General features: G+C 39.8%; 1 protein-coding gene across 2 annotated transcripts; it reads right to left on the reverse strand.

Moving 5' to 3' along the window:
- Nucleotides 1-325: 325 nt before the first annotated feature.
- SYP (synaptophysin) lies at nucleotides 326-12,773 on the reverse strand. Of its 2 annotated transcripts, none has more exons than XM_063432515.1 (7): nucleotides 12,653-12,772; nucleotides 11,622-11,687; nucleotides 7,756-7,880; nucleotides 7,242-7,440; nucleotides 6,745-6,939; nucleotides 3,331-3,627; nucleotides 326-1,310 (listed from the first exon to the last, which is right to left on the reverse strand). In XM_063432515.1, exons 1-6 carry the CDS (start codon nucleotides 12,668-12,670, stop codon nucleotides 3,334-3,336), a joined length of 897 nt encoding a protein of 298 aa, XP_063288585.1. In that variant the 5' UTR covers nucleotides 12,671-12,772; the 3' UTR covers nucleotides 326-1,310; nucleotides 3,331-3,333. The 2 variants fall into 2 exon arrangements, with proteins under 2 accessions (XP_063288585.1, XP_063288586.1); XM_063432516.1 differs by lacking the exon at nucleotides 326-1,310 and adding an exon at nucleotides 1,335-1,750 and having other exon boundaries at nucleotides 12,653-12,773.
- Between the last annotated feature and the right edge of the window lie 7,708 nt (nucleotides 12,774-20,481).

The raw sequence follows: 20,481 nt of genomic DNA on the forward strand, positions 1-20,481 counted from the left end.
AAATTCTGCCACTCTTCTGTCTGAAAAACGGGTGGAAATATTCATGAATCTGTTATGTCATCAGAAAAATAGCACATATTCAAAAGAGCCACAGATGAAAACGTCCATTTAATAAATCACACCCAAAAATTGCGGAAAACCTGAAAAGTGTCAGTGAAATCAGTGAACACAAGAACTGGCTTGTTTGACAGTTTGGAACATCTAAAGATTATTAGTTTGACAGCTTTACCCTTAAAAAATGGAAGTTCGTAAATAGAACAAATATTTTATTTATGTGACACCAAGCATTAGAAAATCAGTTGTAAATAATTACAGACACACAAGATTGTTTCCAGCCTGTCTTTATTTCCAGTCAGGATTACAACACGCAACTTCAGTGTCACTAACACGATATACAGCACAAGGGGTACCAGGCATGGGTAGTTTAGGGATGAAGCTGGCAATAATGGATTAGGGCATGGATGATAAAAAGGGGTGTTTAGTACCCAGCAGTGCACGGAGGAGGCGGGGAGTATGGGAAGGGGGCGCTCATAACTCTCCCACATTTATTTTGTTGCACACCAATTCAGCACCAGGGCTGCTATGGCATATATACCCGGCCTGTGCCAACCCAACCCACCCAAAATACACAGGGCATTAAACAGAAAGTTCCCATACATCAATTCTGCATCGATCCCTTATGGCGCAAGAAGGACCTACATAGCAAAGTGCAGACATCACTAAGTTCTAGAGGAAATACCCAACTAATCAGAAAAAGCTTCAGAACTCTCATAATTCTGTTCTACAGGGCACTATTTCTTAAATAAATTAACAACTGTTTACAAATAAATATATAAAGCAAAAATCCTTCCCTACCAGAGAGACTGATTGATTATTCTATAAATCACTTTTTGACGTCACAATACTATTATTATTATTTTTTATTTTTTTTAACTAATAATGGGGAACATAAAAAAAAAAATAATTCTGGATCTCTCTGGTTGGAAAAAAAAGAACTATTACATTAGTGTTCATCCAGGCTCTGCCAGAAAAATAAAAAGGATTACATTGCTCTGCAGGACTGTGGCATGGAGAGGATCAAACAGCAATGCTTTGCAGGAAGACAGTCTCTGATAGAATGAGATGGGATTTTCCTGTGTTTTGGTACAGATATATATCATTAAATATATATATTATAATATATTATATTATATAAACATCACAGACACAACATTCTCCCATGGATTTTCACTTGGGCAGCTGGGCTGCAGCACTGCACATCAGAACATTACAACCAGAAGAAGGAGCTCACTCGTCAGCCTTGGAGAAGCCTGTAGGGAAGAAGGGAGAGTGAGGAAGAGAGAGAGAAGGAGGGGGGTTAGAAAGGAAAAGAGGAAGGAGGGTATGATGAGAATGTAAATAAAGATAGAGGAGGAGAGAGAGAATGAAAAAGTGAAAGCAAGAAGGACCAAAGAAAACATAGCGTGAGTTGGGAAGCGTAGAAAAGAGAGAGAAGTCAGGGGAAGGTAGAGACAGAAAAGAAAAAAATGATAAATTTAGAGTGGATGGAAATGTAGGTAGAAAGAAAGGGGAAGGAATCAAAAGAAGGAATGGGAGAAAGAAAGATGGATAGAAAAGAGGAGATGAAGTATTGGGAATATAGATAGGGAAAAGTAGGACCAGTGATATAGCAAAAGGAATAAACATCGGGAAGCAGGTGGGATGAAGGATACTGGGTGAAAGTGAAAAAGAAAGGATGGGTGGAGAGGGACTGTGAAAAGGGAGAAAAAGAGAAAATTAAGGAAGGAGGGGATAAAGACAGAAAAGAGAAAGGAGCAAAGTACGAAACGTAGAAAGGGGGAAGACAGAGAAAAGTAGTAATAGGGATGAGCAAATAAGAGATGGACGAGAATAAAACGAGAGAGGACTAAACACAGTAATATAAAGATAGCTGGAATATAACAGTGCAGCCATGAAACTCAGTATATATTAAACAGCAGCGTTCTGTAGCCTCTCTCAGTTTAGTTCTTAAAGAGACTTTAAGTTGTAAAATCCCATGTTCTAGTTTTACAATTCTAATTGTATAAGTTGTGCAAGTTGAATGTTACGATTTATGTTACCTTGTGCGGATTAAATTAATGTCTTTTTATTTTTTAAAGGGTTACTCTAAATTCCATATCCGAAACAGTTCAATGTAGTGGTTATGGTGCAATGAGTCTTCGGCACTGTCCCCTAGTTTTCTGTCAAAACGTTTAGAAGTGGTTTGATAATAACTAAGGGTCTCTCCAGCACCCAAAGCTCTGCCCCTCTGCAGTCACAGGGATATCAGGAAACATACACTTTCACATGATCTGTCCAATTTTGGATTGTAATCATAGGCTGTGAGCTCTGTGGGAGGCTTTGGATAGATAACGTGAAATTTTAGCATTACCTGTCTGGCTGCAGAACTAGTAGGTTTTAGTGATTCAAAACTGGGGGGGGGTTGCCTTCTTTTGGATCAACAGCAAAAGAAATGTGAAGAAGGCTGAATTTGATGGACACAAGTCTCTTTTCAGCTATGTAACTATGTAAATGAGGCTTATGTTTTGTCAAATTGTTCCAAAATATTTAATAGAAAAACAGTGCATGGCACCCAACGACTCACTACACTATTTTGCCTACAATGGGTTGTGGTGGATAAATATAGTGCACACAGCATCTATTAACCTTTACATTAGCTGGTGACCTTACCAGCACTATGTATAGATTATATGTATAGATGGCCTAAAGATGAACCACATTACTCAATGTTTTGGGTATGACAGTGTTCCTTAAAGAGGAACTGAAGATGAATCTCAATCTTGGGTCAACAAGGAAGAGTGATTCAGGAAATCTGAATTTTATTATTCCATAGTTTTAATTTCCCTGTGACCTAGGGTACCAGAACATTAATTTACATCCCTGAGCCCTAGTCCTGGTGCACACTATAGCACCACAGAGATTAGTGCCACTGGAGCACAAATCTCCCTGCTATACTAGACTATACCCGCATCTAATTGGTTTTCACCTCCAGCTCATTCCTTCCTGGAAAGGTATAATCTCACGTGGTTAATATGGCATGGCCAGGGTATCATTACTGCTTGGTTCTGTCATCTTCTTGGGTTTAGAAAATAATGCCTTTTGTCTAGTATGAATTTCTAATTATGATTGCAGATACAACAAATGTGCTTTCCACATGGGTTTTTTTTATATTAGTGTGTAATTTGTGTGTACAGACTTTTAGGATGTGTGTACATATCTACTATTGTTCAGGGTTTGGTGATCTCATGCTTTTGTTAAGTAATGGTACTGACCAAGAATACAGAAACTTACCATCTACATCTGGTTGGAAAAGGAGGTGGGGACGCCTTGTTGGGTGTATCCCGCCGGCTGGGTGTAACCCTGTTGATTGTAGTCGGGTTGCTGGCCATAGTAGTCGGGCTGGTATCCAGCTTGCTGTCCATACGTGTCTTGCTGACCATATCCCTGTGCCTGGGTGTAAGTGTCAGGAGCTGGCTGTTTCTCTTGGGGTGGTGGAGGATACTTCATGAATGGAGCTGTCCATCCAGTCTCTTTAAATACAAACCAGAGGTTTCCCAGCCACAGGATGCAGTTCAAAAATCCAAAGGCCTGTGAAAATGGAATTATTAAGTCAATACAGTGGCCCAGCAATGAGTAACAGACATGGTAAAAATGAGAAATCACAATGTGTACACTTGCATGGTCATTGTGATTAGTACCTACAATCCGTATCTTTAATCTCAAAAGCCTGTAATGAAGATTAGATTGGCATTCCATGCACTGTAGCCACTACAACTCATTGTAGTAGTTATGATGCTGTGAGTCTAGGAGTGCTGTCACATACCAATGACAGCTATGGGCTGGCCCAAGCCCTTGGTTTGTGGCAACCTGCTTGAAAACTGTTTGACAAAGAATTGGGGGATGGCACCAGGGGAACTTTGGCATCATAAACACTACAACAGGCCAACCTTTGGAGCGGTATTGGGTTGTACAACAATCTCATTATGGACAGTTCCTTTTTAAAAGATTACTTCAACCATCCAGACCCATTCAATGTTCTTAAAGGACCACTCTAATGCCAGGAAAACATACTCGTTTTCCTGGCACTAGAGTGCCCTGAGGGTGCCCCCACCCTCAGGGACCCACTCCCGCCGGGCTCTGGGGGGAGGAAGGGGTTAAACTTACCTCTTTCTCCAGCGCCGGGCGGGGAGCTTTCCTCCTCCTTCTCTTCTTCCTCGCGACGTCATTGGCTGAATGCGCATGCGCGGCAGGAGCCGCGCTCGCATTCAGCCGGTCGCATAGGAAAGCATTCATAATGCTTTCCTATGGACGCTTGCGTGCTCTCACTGTGATTTTCACAGTGAGAATCACGCAAGCGCCTCTAGCGGCTGTCAATGAGACAGCCACTAGAGGCTCTGGAGGCTGGCTTAACCCTCAGTATAAACATAGCAGTTTCTCTGAAACTGCTATGTTTATAAAAAAAAGGGTAAAAGCTAGCTGGACCTGGCACCCAGACCACTTCATTAAGCTGAAGTGGTCTGGGTGCCTAGAGTGGTCCTTTAATTGGATCTGGGTACATGGAAGGGACATGTGCCGGTTGTCAAATATGCAGGGATTAGAAATCTCTATTTTAATTTCTAGACAAGCTGAGGGATCAACCGGTGCATTCACCCTCCCTGTGCTCCCATCCATGAATTCACAGATATCGGTCTGTAGGTTCAAATTACCCTTATCTATACTATTTTATTAGGGTAAACATTAAACCTGCTCGGTATGTCATTTATCCCTTATGGGGCTTTGTTATACATGGTTGCAATAGTTATTTTTTATGGTGTCCAGTGGGACATTTGATACATTACTATCTTATGTCTAAACTAAAATATACCTGCTTCCATACCTCCCTAAATGTGTAATGTTTACCATTGATATCAATTGAAGCCCATCCATTTAGAGAGATACATTGATACTTCCGCGTTAACAGTTATATATAACTATTCTTTCTCTTTAGTATGTCCCATTTTCATCTCTATTTTTCACTTCGTATTCTAGAGCATCCCATATTTGGATTAGATTTATAGATCCCCTGTGGGACGTTTTAAAAGTTATATATTAAAATGAGATTCTCTATGGATGTACACACACACTTGCAATAGAATGTTTACTATGACTCATCTCTCGTGTGTCCCTTTCTGTAGGGGTTGAGGAGGGAAAAAGGGATTAGAATGTCTGCATTATCAATTGGGGAACACGCTGTCTCTGCATTACCAGCAGCAGAAACAGTTTAATGGCTTTCATTGCTCTCCCTCGTAGCATCCTATGTCACAGTGCTGGAAGTATGTGATATTATGTCACTTTCTCCTGGGTCTGTCAATCATGATACTGCTTATGAGTGAGAGGAAGTCGGGACAGCCAACTCCCACAACATGGCAATGTTGACATGACACATACTCCGAGCCAGGTACATTTCCGTGTCATGACTCTGGTTGATCAAACTCTGCATTCCAGCATAAGCCACCACTTCCTGTATAATCATCCTGCAATGCTGGGGGCATTGTGAGTGGGCAATTGTGTAAATGCTGAATTGTAGATAATAAGTATAAGTGGTGTGATAGATACATTCTTGTTACTTTAAGTTCCAATTCAAAAAAATGCACTAATTAGTTTCTCAAAAGTGCCAAACACTTGATCATTTTAAACAGGAAGTTCCAGCTTAGCTGTATTCAAATGAACTCGGATGTAATTGTGTTTGAGATAAATTCCTCTTTAGTTCAGCTGCTCATTGAACTACTAAACGCCCACAGAAGGAGCCCCCTAGACTCTCCATAGTAAGTATGAGGAAATATATCTCTGGACATTGGTGATTAGACCTCTCTGTGTTCACCGGTACAAGGAATAAGATATTGCAATGGTACTAAATAATTTGGCATGGCACTCGTAGCAGCCCACTTGAGGCAAATAAGCTTGTATTTTCTGTTACAGTGATGATTATCCATGCCAGCTTTAATGTCCATGACCAACATTTCCCATGTTTACAATTAGCCATCGATGTTTTATTGTATTACCTTCATAATTAAACAGTGTACAGTCCCCATCGATTATATGCAAGGCACAACCACATAGAGATGCAAAGTAAAATCAAAAGCTACACATTTTTTCCTGTATAACCACTTCACATTCTTTGGGACCATTGATTCTAAAATGTTCTTAATAACATCTTTGGATAGAGTTGCTTTTCACGCTTAGAAGATGTAGTTTGTCAGCATGCACCGCATCTCCTCTTCCTGATTGGCAAAATGTACTAGATCTTCCTATACTGATTGGCTTCTCCATTTATTATGAATAATATTATTTTTAAAATCTAGTCCAGGGTTTTGAAGAGTTTGATGCATACCTATAGGGCACCATGGGAAACATATTTTAAGTAATATACCATATAGAGATTTTCAGATTCTGACTATTATATTTGTAAAAAAAATTTTTTTTTGCTGAATCTCTACTTTTATATTTATATGTATATGCACTGTAGTTCTTAATTTGTCCATGGGAGGCTCATTTGAGTTATTCAATTGAACAGGACTGAAATAAAATACTAGAAAAATAAAATCCATCCTGAATCACATATAATAACATAATTCAATAATACACAATGTGACCACTTGATGGCAGTGGTGCTTAAAGGGTCGCCATCAAGATACCAGAGCAATGGGGACCATAGCAATTACTCACCACAGAGGTATTAAGCCCAGACATAACAGGATCACTCAGCTCCTGACACCTTGCTTCGCCTTTCTCACATGCAGGGATCCGGCTTTTTATGACAAGTTCAGGATCGGTTGCAAGCTTGATGTCGGACAGGCCTTTGGCCCAAGCACTGGAACTGACCAGCCATAGGAAGGTGAAAACAGCTGTCACTATGCAGTCCTAAGGAGGAAGAGTAGACAGTAGAAGAGAGGGATAGCGAGTAAGATGGGTTGGGAATAAATGGTGTAGTAGACGGCAAAGGAAAGGGTAGCGGAAGGGAAAGAGAGGGTAGGGTAAGACAACGGATGGGCAGAATAAGATGCCATTGGATGTAAAGGTATTGGAGGAGAAGTAGGATAGCCATAGGATGGAACTTGGATATAGAAAGGAGCAGTGTGTCCCTTCCCACCACAACCACTTGACCCCACATTTGATGGAATATTTTAATCTGGATTCTCCTGAGCCTCTATGGATTATCTTACAATCATGGGACCTTTGTTGTTCTCACGATATTTGTTCTGTAGGAATATGTACGTAACCATCGCCCCGAGCGAGTAAAGAAAGGCAAAGACAGCCACCGTGACAAAGAATTCTGCAGAGGATGAGTAATCTCCGACCAAAAAGACTTGGGTAGATGCTCCACCTTGGCAAGTGGGGGCATCAAAATACTCCTGGTGCAGCCTGTGGAAAATGAAAATGTAAAGTGGAATTAGTTTGCAAACAGGTCGCTAAGACTTGTTAAAATACAAAAGAGGTAACAACAAAATAAATAGCAACTTTAGATATTTATAGGTTTTGAAAGGCAGGTCAACGGGTCATAAGAGAAGGAGGTTTGGGACAACAGAGAATAAAAAAGATTGAGAGAAGTAATTTGAGAGAACAGAACCCGAAATAAAAAAAAACCAACTTGTACATATAGCTTAAATAAAACAACGTGAAGTAAAGGAATACGTTATAAGATTTGCAACAAGACGCAAATTTACTGCTCCCACTCACTTAAAGGGGTATTCAAAGTCCACTTTAATATTCGGCTTGCTTTCATTTTTGTTGGTACATTCAATGTTCAGACTGAACTGTCCGGAATAACTTCCACAAGTTGCGAAGGCAAAGATAGAGAACAGCTGTAAAACAGAGACAGGGGTCCAGAAAGAGACAAGGTGATCCTAACAGAGAGAGTCTGGGAAACAAAAAAATCCTTAAACATAAGGAGTCGGTGAAAGAGGAGAAGAATGGCTGGATGTTGGATGGAAAGACAACCTATAATAATTCATTTAGAAAGGAAAGTGAGATATAAGAAACACATTTAGAAAGAGGAACAGGGAGTACTAGAATGAAACGGCTGTCTAGAAAGACAAACACAGATACACAAAGGGGAAAAAAGAGACAGAACCAGAAAAGAAAAATAACAGTTGACATGGAAAAACAATCGTTAATATGGAAAAAGACAGGAATAAAGGAAATGTAAACCAGTCTAGAGAGTGTGGAATGTGGAGCAGTCTACAAAGAAATGATTACACTAATGAGAAAAGCAAGAAGGTAAAACATACAGAGAAAACCAAACACCAGATCCTGAAATAACGAATGGGGGGATTGTGGTTGGGAGTAATGGAAAGGAAAAACCATGGAATCCAGAGAATTTGAGGGAAATATAAAGGAAATCATGGAGAAGGCTCTAGAACAAAGGAATTTTCAGAGAACATAACCTTGGTTTGAATGATTATCCTAGTAGAACAAAAGAAATCTTCAGAGACTATAACCTTGGTTTTAATGATTACTCTGCTCTGTTCCAGTGGGGAAATTGATCAATCCTATGGTCCCTTGAGACTGGTCTAAAAACATGACCCCAAAGCAGAGGTAGGCAACCTTTAGACCTCAAGATGTTGTGAACTACATCACCCATAATGCGTTTACAGCCATAATGCCTGCAAAGCATCAGGGGATATGTAGTCTACAACATCCGGAGTGTCAAAGATTGCCTACCCCTGCCCTAAAGCATAACATGGATATTAGAGAAGGGACATAGGGGCATCTGAAAAGGATTAGTACATACTAATCGAAAGTTGTGCAAATAGAAGTATATACTCCTGAGTGGGGGTTAACCCCTTTATTTTGAATCAATACTTAAACGAACAAAGGCAGGAGTTTCTGAGGGTACAATAGCTTGTCCCTAATTTTCAGGAGTCCTTAAAAAGTGTATATTTGATAAAACGTAACGTTTATTAGTTACTGTAGAACAAAATGAAACGAAATATATTGAAACACCCAAATTATAAATTATCACCTTGTGTAAATAAATATAAATGTCAAACAACCACTAAACATAAATTGTTAAAAAGCTAGGAGCTAGATGCTCTCTAGATAAAATATTATCCAAAAAAGGATCTCCCTTTGTTCGCTTAAGTATGGATTAGTACATACAGATTATAATATATGTGTAAAGAAATTACAGGGAAAACGCAAGATGCAAATCAATAACTTTTCTCATTTCACATGTGACAACGTTTATTTTCAATCATTAGTTACGTAGTTTTTCCACAGTCATATCTCATTAAAAAGTGCTGCCACGGGAACACGGTGGGGTGCCTCTAGCACATGCAGTGGTGAGAAGTCTACTGGTAACTATGCATTAAGCAGCATTGAGCGGATGCTGGTTAACAAAGCATTAACTCACTTTTAAGAGTACTGCATTAAAAAACAAGATCTTCGGTGTAAAGTTACATCAGCAGGAAGGCACAATATGTCTCCCTATTCTGCTGCCAAACCTTAAGATGATGGGGAGTGGGTGTAAGATAATCAGGCTCATATTTACTAACCACTCTATAGCACATTCTAGAACAGAACATAATCATGTGCCCATAGAAAAGGGAAGGCTAACCTAATCCAAGGGTTGTGGACTACATTTCCCATGCTGCTTAGCCATTATTACAGCAAGCTAGACACTCAGACCCAGGGATTATCCATGATAATTGCATAAAGTATTACTATTAGATTCCCGAAGGTAGAAGGATCCTTTTTTGGGGTTTTACATCTCTAAGCCAATAACTGGTTAAGAATTCGCACCTTGGCGTCAAAATAGATTGTTCACAATTTTTGGAATGTTGTTTCCGGCCGCTGTAACAATAATTACGTTAAGGAACAGCAGAGTGCAGACTGGGCTGTGTGTGATGTCTGTCTCTCTCTGTGTGGGCTCACAGTGGGCAGACTGCACTGGTTTTATCCTGGTGATAATCCGGAGCAGGACTATGACCTACAGCATCTCCACAGATACAAAGGCGTATTTTTAGAGCCTTGGCAATGGCACAAAATAAAGAGGATTACAGTGTAGCCCAGGGTGTGAGAGCACACAGCTCTCGGGACTCACAGAAATAAATCTGTACACTATTTTTATAGAGAGAAGGAGATGGAAAGAGACAGATAGATAGATAGATAGATAGATAGACAGATGATAGATACATAGATATACAGCTGTGATTAGATAGATAGATAGACAGACAGCTAGATTGATAGATAGCTGTGATAGATAGATAGACAGATGATAGATAGCTGTGATAGATAGATAGATAGATAGATAGCTGTGATTAGATAGATAGCTGTGATTAGATAGATAGATAGCTGTGATTAGATAGATAGATAGATAGCTGTGATTAGATAGATAGATAGCTGTGATTAGATAGATAGATAGCTGTGATTAGATAGATAGATAGCTGTGATTAGATATATAGATAGAAAGATAGATAGTGTGTATAAGTGATTAATAGATGAATCGGTATTACTCTAGGAGTAATAGGTATGAATTTTATAAATATCAATAATAATATTAATATGACAGTGATTCTTAAATGGAAATAAAATAAATTATCCAAAGAGAACTGTAAAGTCTACACTTCAAATATTTTTTCTTCATATTTTTTAAATCTGTATATAAGCGCAAATTAGCACCGGAAAATCTGTTTATGTTGTTTGCAAAAAAATAATTTGTTGATAATAAAGTAGATATATCTCTTAAAAATGTTTGATTTTTAAATTCCTCTGCCATTTATGTTTTCAAAATCTCCATTATTTCAGCCAATTAATGGTGTCCAAAGTAGGTCAAAATTGAAATTGCCAAAGTCGAATTGGAACTGGGAAAGCAGGACCCCTGGCCCAACAACCACTACAATTCACAGTAATGGTTATGGTTCTTAGACTGCCCCTTTAAGGTAATTGTAAACTTGTAGCCAAAATTGCAAACATTCTCTAATTCAGCTAGTTTACCATCTTGGCTACGTTACTCTAAAATTAGCAATTCCCTTGTGTGTTCCCAGTTTAATTAAAGGAATACTCCAAATACCTATGACACTTTAGCTTGCTGAAGTGCTTTATGTGTAAATAGCCTGTCCTCTTTTTTTTTTCATTTTACAAAAAGTGCAAATTTTAATAGAAACGGACAGTTTTATAAATTAACCTTGCTACAACCCGTCTGGCTGTCAATAAAAAAATAAAAAAAAATACTTCCTGCTTTGGTTAGCTCAATGAAGCTAAACTCAAGAGGCAGCAATTGTCCAGAGCACCTGCCTAGCAAAGATTTCTCATTGAGCTGCATTGGGAAGCCTGTGATTGGACAGCCACTGAAAGTCTGGGTGGGGTTAGAAGGGAAGGGCCTGCAAAATCTGCAGGTTTGCAAGGTGTTTTTAGATATACCCCCAATTAAATAATGCATAATTAAAAAAATGTATCTTACAGAATGCAGGGGCCTACCCTGAAAAGCCAGTATATATTTGCATTAATTTAAAAGAAAAAAAAAATGTGGGCACATTTAAATGAACACAATATCAATGACAAATGGATACTATTGTAAATATTACAGATAGAGAGAGACTCACCCACTCCAGAATTTTGATAAATCCCAGAGGCTCCTTCACTACCCGAAACTGACCCCCTGCCACCAGCTGAAGGACATAGAATAAACATTTAGAATAGACAAGCAGCTTGACAGCCCTTCCTATATGATTTCACCTGCTGTTTCCCTGTCCAGGGTGCTGAAATGCCGACCTCCTCTCAATATACAAACACACAGTACAGATACACAGTGTCAAAGCTAAGATACACAGCAGGCTCCAGTAAACATCCCCTACACAACACCCACATACAACAAGAAGGGGGACACAGAAATCTCAACATACAACCCTCCCTCTTACACACAATACCACCAGTGCTGACACATTTGTGCATTACAGTACAGAGCACAGAGAAAATATACTACACAATCGAAGATTCTAAATGGTCTCTAAACGTGATACATTGACGTTTCAGTTAGCTGTGAATATGCAATGGATGCAATTCATACATTTAAAGCATGTATGCATCTGTGTGTAATATCTATTTATCATCTATCTATCTATCCATCCATCCATCCATCCATCTATCCATCTATCCATCTATGTGTTGATATGTATATGTTGATATGTGTGTGTGTTTGCAGATATATATTATATAATATAGATAATGCATAGTATGTATTAAATATATATGCATTTTTTGGGTATGTAGCTACACACACAGAGGGAATGATTAAAATTGAACATGTGTCTATGAACATGATGACCTATATTAATAATAATATTAATAATATGAATTATATGTAATATCTGTACATTTGTGTTGGTATGGTTTTCACATCCCCCCTCTCTCTCTCTCTCCTTCACCTCCTTCCTATCCTTCCCTCTCTACCCCTCCTCCCTATATATTTTTTCCTCTGCCTATACCCTCCCATCCCTCCATCTGTCCCTTCTCCTTGATCCCTCTGCCATCTAAGCTCTCCCTGCCAGCCTGCCCCCTGGCTCTCAATAACACCCTGTCTGTCATTTCTCCCCCCCACCCCCCTATTAAAGCCCCCAATTCGCCCTTCTCTCACCTGGTTGACCACGTCCATGACTGCAGGATGCTGGTGAATCACGGCAGCGCAGAGGGGGGAGCACGCTTTATCGGCAGCAGCCTAGAGGAGGTGGTAAAATGCGGCGGATAAGGAGCCAGTGTCTAGAACAGCTGGCCACGCTCTGAGCCAATAGGAGAGGGCGTCCCGGTCACGTTGCGCGCTGCTGACGCCGCCGGCTTCCATTTTTGTTGAGGGCAAGATTTGCCATAAAGAGGAGTTGAAGATGCTGAAAGCGACCCTGAGCAATTGACGTCTTTGCTGACCTAGTCAGACCCCCACCCTTTCCCCCCCACCCAACCCAAACACATCCCACAACTATGTGTGGGCTCGTGTCTCAGTTAACTGGCTGTCTGTATTGACACTATTATCTGTCTGTTTACACAGGGGATGTTTGCATGTCAGTGCTACGTATTTTATGGACTTTTCTTGCTGTGCCTAGTGTTTGTTTGGGTTTTTATTACTTATATCTGTAAACTCAGTATCATGACTAGGATTGCTACGTACACAAAGTTTCCCTGCATCCTGGTGAACAGCACCAGCAAAAACAACCCATTTATGAATCAATGTATCCATCATGTAGGATGAGCTGCAAAGAAGCTACATTAAATATCTCATGCAATTCCCCCATTGCAGCACTGAATACCACATACTAAAAGAAATCCAATTGGAAATTGATTTATCCATCCTGGAGGATGAGCTCTAAAGGAGCTACAATGAATATTTTAAGCAGTTCCCCATTGCAGCATTGAATGCCACATACTAAAATAAACCCATTTATTAATCCATCCTGGGGGATGAACTCCAAAGGAGCTACATTGAATATTCCATGCAGTTCCCACATTACAGCTTTGAATGTCATTGTCACATACTGCAAGGCAACACCTTTTCATGTACAAGTCATGGGCATGGAGGGTTAGTCAGTGTATGTCTGGAAAACATGATGGATCTGGCAGCTCTAATGGCACCTATCCTTTTTGTAGTGGCACCACTCAATAGTATATATCACATGGCCAGTTATATAGTGAATTCTTTATTGGCAAAATATAGAGTTCAAGAATTATGTTGAATTACAACTCCCATTATACTTTGCCAGCCTTTACAATGGCAAAGCATCTTGGGAGTTATAGTTCTAGAACATCTTAGGCTCTACCTTTTGGCCACCCTCTGCTTCATAGTATTGTTTTGGTAGTTCCTGTTGCCATGGAGATGGGTTTGGTTCATTCATTTCTTCTTACTACTAGGTCCCTTCATATAATAGTAGTCACCACCCAGTCCACCTACAGTTAAGGAGAAACAACAATTTGATAAAGCCAGGAAAACCACTGCAAAAAAAAAGATAAATGTCAACCAAATCCAACATATCCATTGATTTATACATGGCATTCAGCTTGTGGCTTAATTACTGCACATATTCAAATCCACATAGTGATAACTGTATATACAGGTGGTACAATTCATTTATTGCTGGAAACAAAAGCTGCACAACAATGCCATTTCCAGCCTTTGTTTCTTTTTTTTTTCTATGCTAGTGAAGTTTTCCCTTGCCCTCATTAAAGATGGCCGCCAACGCGCGTCCCATCTCTGTTGCCATAGCAACCCAGACGGAACGCTGATACCATGGCCCGATCCCCGTCCGCCATCTTAAGACTTGTAAAGACGCTTTGCACGAGAGTAATTGGTTTATCTCCGTGTTTGAACGCGGGTCTCTCTGACCTAATGGAGGCCGTTAAACCCGAGTTATTCCAGAGCCCGGCTGCTATTTCTGTAACATTACACTGTGCGTGGCTGGCTTATTATTATTATTATAAACCGGCCTCGAGCTGGTGATACATCCGTTTTCCATGGTAACAGGAGGTGGGGGGTGGGGGTCGATTAATGAATGGGCGAATACGAAGAGCAATGACCAAGCAGATTAATACTACGTGAACCATCCTGGCTCCATGTTTAAGGTCTCAAAATGGCGGCCGGTGACGTCACTGGTGACAGCAGGCTGCCATTTTGTTCAGGGAAGCAATAGGATCCCAATCCTATTATAATTAATATTATCAAACACAATGCAAGGGTTCTTTTGACATCAGTTTATGCTGTGGTTAGTGTGATATCTTTCATGAGGAGAAATATATATATATATATGTATCTATGTATGTAAAAAAACAGTTACAATTCGAATCTTGTGATACCTTTTTTATAAGACTAACAGAATTTTTTAATGACAAGCTTTCGGGAGAGCCTCCCTTTCTCAAGTCTGAAGCATTTCTGAGATGTGTCGTCTTGCTCACTAAACTGGGTATTGCGTTGAATTAGGGAATTGGAAATTGTAGAACAAAATAATATAAATTATAGTTGGAGAATTTTACAATTCATATAATTTAACTCAAATCATTCCTTCTCCGATCCTGACGATCGCCAGTATAGGGAATAACTGTCATACTGTGTAGGGTTTATGCACTAAACTCTGAATAATAGTGAATTTAAATTTCAATGTTAAAAAAACAGGCAAAATATGCTCTGAAAAAAATTCTCCCAACATTTTGACGTTAAGATTTTACTTTATTATCTGGCAATGAATGAATAACTTTTTGAGTATTCCTAACGTGCAGCTCGTTCGTTTGTAGAACGACACACTGAGCATGTACTAACTTGCTATTATGTAAAAGAGGAAAATGCATCACTTTGAGACAACGGCCTCATTCAAAAGCTTTATCTTTGAATGAGACTGTTTCCTCATACTGCAGGCTGAAAAAAACAGGTCAATGTTTTTTTCTTTTCATGTGTACCCACTTCTTTCTTATGCTTTCCAAACCCATTCTAGGAAAACTGATACTGTATAACAATCAGTGTCCTATCCCTAGGAATGCTGGAAAAGTGCATTGAGCATGTCAATTGGACAATCTCTTTGCCTTGCAACATCTCGACGAGGGAGAAGATAGGGAGACTAAGAGATGCATGTCACTTTAATGTGAAATATTTGGGGTATTTTGACTTCTCAGGATCTTAAACCCCAATACCTGATTTGGGATATTTGGAAATATTAATCCCTCACAACTGCGTTCTGCTCTTTTTTTTTGTTTTGTTTCTTTTTTTGTAGGATGGATATGGTTGTTGGTTTAATAGGCAAACAATGAATCAGGATATTGGCAAAGGGGCAGCTGGTCAGAGGGACATGGAATTTGCTTTCTTGATTGTCTCATCAAGGGATATTGGTTAGTTAAATGCACATAACCATCTATCCTTTCTGGCACCCAAATGAGATATGTGTCACTAAATCTTATGTGACAATAGGATTTTGTTTTGATCTTTTTTCAATTTCCTGATAAACCAGTACATTCAAAATTAATTTAATGTTTTAGGCCAAAATAGTCTAACTGAAACCATTGATTGAGAATGTTTAAATTTGCTATTGTGGCCTGAAATTGAGATTAGGGATCAACGGATATTATTTTTCCAGAGATGCGATATCCCAGCATGAACTGTGCTGTAACTGATAGGAGTGTGATTGCTGAGAGCAATCACACTTCTATCACTCTCAGACAGACAACCCTGTACATTACAGTAGAATCAGGGGTAGGCAACCTTTGGCACTACAGATGTTTTGGACTACATCTCCCATGATGCTTTACCAGTATTATGGATGTAAGAGCATTGTGGGAGATGTAGTCCACATCATCTGGAGTGCCGACGGCTGCCTAGCCCTGCAGTAGATTATTCATTGTCTCACCTCCCTGCCTTCAGCTGAGCTCCACATGTAAGGACTCACAGGGAGGGATGACATGGCACCTCATTGGCTGGTAGCTGGAGTTTCTGAATGTTGAAGATGGCGTATGGGGACTGGGAGAGGTGAGCAAATTATAGATCATATCAGTAAATTCCAAGACTGATACCAGTTATCAGAAATATGCTGGATATCAGCTCTAATAATTGACAAAACGGATAATCAGTATATCCCTAATTTTTTTTTTTTTGTAAATATGGTTTTTATTTGCATTTCAATCAATAACAGGCTCCAATGAGACTCACAGCTCTCTACTGGCATAGTAATTATGGCAATGGGAGCACAACATGTGCTAAGTATAAGTTTGAGTAACGTGTCATGACAACTGGGCCCGCAGGCCCGCAGTAGTAATGGACTCGCAGGTTTGTTTTATCATTTTATAACTGCTTTATATTGGGTAATGCAGTGCTTTAGGTTCAACTTTCAGTGAGGAAGAGGTAAGAGCGCATAACCACGTTAGGTCAGGTAATCTGGCATGGTCCGTGCTCTGCATTCTAGCCATACTTTGCTCCTGCCCCCTAGTGGTTATATCCCTAATTTTAAATTCACTTTGACTTCTCAGCAATTCACACCGTAGTCGATAAACGCTATCTATATCTGTCAACCCACGTGAATATGCACCTAGGCAATGTAAATTCTATACAGCACAAACCTACATTTAGTACATCACTTCCTCCTCTCCCAGCTGCCGCACACAAAGTGAGCATGTCACTGTCGGGTATTTATGCAAACTATGTAGAGACCTCTAAAAGTGATAAACCTGCTTTAAATTTTTACAACCATAGTCACCAGCTTTTTTAGTATTCCAACAAATGCATACAAACCTAAGGTGTTTTCTTGCCCGTTATGAAGTGGCCATGCACACATCCATTTGGATACTACTATTCTATCATATTTAATATATATAATGTTATTTATTTTGTACATTAGAGCTTCAGCACTATACTATTATATATAATGTTTAATCTGAGGTCTATATATTGTTTAGAATATATCATCTTTTTTTTTTTACAATTACTTTATGTTGTTTCACCTTCATTGCAGTTTAAATTTTTTTGCATAATTTAAAAAACCCTTCATATTGTTTTATAGGTATATATGTGTTTGTATTCAACCTCCATATATTTAAAATAACTGGCATGTTTCTTTATCAGCATTGAGAGTTGAGACTGACAGAGCATTGTGGGATATGTAATTCTACGTACAACAGCGGTATAAATGGTTTTTGTTGGGTTTTTTTTACGTTACTACGTCTTTTTCTATAGCACTTTTGAAACTCTATATTCCTTCAAACGGAGAACGCTGGATTTGTTTAGCCCTACAGCACCACTCAATACTGCCACACAATGTACACTTGACCATGTTCATATTACATTACAATCAGTCTAGTGGTTGAGGCATTTTTTCCTGCAAAGACATAAATGAGCATTTGGCAAAGGCTTACCCAGCTGTGCTCTCATTCTCTGTAGAGGTCATCACAGTTTCCTCTCAAGGAAATCTGTTGGAGTAGGAAACATAAAACCCTGGTAAGGAAGTAGAAAATGCTTAGGTAAATACGATACTTTCATTGGCTTCAATAATGCCCAGAGACGCAGGTTTGCAGCACGGCCGAGTCTGCATGTGCATTGTATTTGCTTCTAAAACATGTTTTCTATACGGTTCCAGCAATAAAGCCTACCTCAGTATCACACCCCTAATAACCTACATATGCTCCTGTATAATTTTTTTATGTCTAGTTACAATCGCTAGAATGTAAGCTGTAACGGACCGTTTCACTTACAAGAGGGTAAAACCCAGTTTAGGCGATAATCCCCTTTACAGATGCACAGGCAGCTACTGCAAACACCATTCTCCCGACTGGAGACACACGAACACTGAATCCGAGAAACCTTTTGAATTCTCCTAAGCATATGAATGCTGTAGACCATTGAATAGGAACCATACGAATAGGCTTGTACTCCTAGCAGTCAACTGGAACAGCATGCAATAAATCCTTCCCCCCAATAATGAGACGACACATCACTTTGAGGGTAAAACAGGAACTCTGGACTGGGACACCCAGCCTGGCTTTTATTACAAACAGGTACATACAGGACACTCCCAGGGGGAGGATGAAATTAACCAATCACATGAATGTACCTCCCACACATTTCCTCCCCTTAGATTAACACTTAACATAATTATACCGTACACCCTTTTCCCCAATTCCTGGATGTACCCCAAATACATATGCTACACCTCCAAAACAGGTATCCCCTGATAGCCCTTATTCAGGGGGACAACATATTCAAGAATCAGGTCATTCGGATGAACGGTTCGGGAGATATGGGGTTCCAAAGATTTGACCGACCGCATGGGTAAAGTATCCGAAAACAGTTCCATGCATTTACAAGAGGGTAAAACCCAGTTTAGGCGATAATCCCCTTTACAGATGCACAGGCAGCTACTGCAAACACCATTCTCCCGACTGGAGACACACGAACACTGAATCCGAGAAACCTTTTGAATTCTCCTAAGCATATGAATGCTGTAGACCATTGAATAGGAACCATACGAATAGGCTTGTACTCCTAGCAGTCAACTGGAACAGCATGCAATAAATCCTTCCCCCCAATAATGAGACGACACATCACTTTGAGGGTAAAACAGGAACTCTGGACTGGGACACCCAGCCTGGCTTTTATTACAAACAGGTACATACAGGACACTCCCAGGGGGAGGATGAAATTAACCAATCACATGAATGTACCTCCCACACATTTCCTCCCCTTAGATTAACACTTAACATAATTATACCGTACACCCTTTTCCCCAATTCCTGGATGTACCCCAAATACATATGCTACACCTCCAAAACAGGTATCCCCTAATAGCCCTTATTCAGGGGGACAACATATTCAAGAATCAGGTCATTCGGATGAACGGTTCGGGAGATATGGGGTTCCAAAGATTTGACCGACCGCATGGGTAAAGTATCCGAAAACAGTTCCATGCATTTTGGCCCTGCGGTCGGTCACAGAAAAGGGAATAGAAACAGGCGAATTACTTGGGTTATAGAGACTAAGGGGAGTTCGCATGAATCCCTTAGTTCGTGCGTTTCTTTCTACCGAACGGCGGGCCGTTCAGTAGTTTCCCCACGAAATCCTGGAAGTCTGGAGGTCTCAGCGGTGCTTGCCTAGTCGAGTGTCCGATTTCAGTTCCAGACACTCGACGGCAAAACACCGCTGTTCGGTAGTTTAAGATGGCCGCCGCCACGTGTTCGGCTCCCGAATGGCGGCCACCCAGAGGACACAGAATACATTACATAGATTGCCAATTACCTGTTTGCAACATTGTTGCAAACGGTAATTGGAGGCACACTTATTCCTGGGTGGTCTGGTTGTTCGGTAGTTTCACTCCATATACTGAATGGAGTGATTCTACCGAATAATCAGATGAATACTGCATATCTATATCCCAGGTTAACTCAACATGTAACTACATACAGGATATTAAAGGCAGGGTTAAAGTACCATGTTCCACAGTCTTAAAGGTACAGTATCACAAAAGTCCCAATAAGTTCACGGATGGCCCTTAAAGGCCCAGTAGCAGTAATATACAGTACAATATGCCCAAATATAGTTTTTATAGAGCAATATGTCCAGGGGCCGTAGTCGCAGGGCAGGAGGCTAGCAACCAGGCCTCTCCAGTTCACAGTGGCGAAGCTGGTTTTGCCACATAAGCTCTTGAGGCTATTATATTTTTATGTTACTAAAACCATTAGAGAATCATTGTACATGTTATGTCTTTTCACATTGCTGGAAATGGCAATTTCTCCAGTCATCATAGCTCAGTTTCCAACTATCGTGCTTCATCCATAATCATTACTTGTCTGTGTTTATTTTTGTTACTATTGTTCACCTAAGCTTTGTGCCTAAATAAAAATTTTGATTGACAAAAAAAATAAAATAAGAATCGATATTTCCAGTCACCTTCCATTATTGACCTCCACTAGTAATAGATATTCTAACAAAGAGGGAAATTACAATCTCAAATG

Source organism: Pelobates fuscus, chromosome 9 (assembly GCF_036172605.1).
Source record: "Pelobates fuscus isolate aPelFus1 chromosome 9, aPelFus1.pri, whole genome shotgun sequence".
Lineage (NCBI taxonomy): Eukaryota > Metazoa > Chordata > Amphibia > Anura > Pelobatidae > Pelobates > Pelobates fuscus.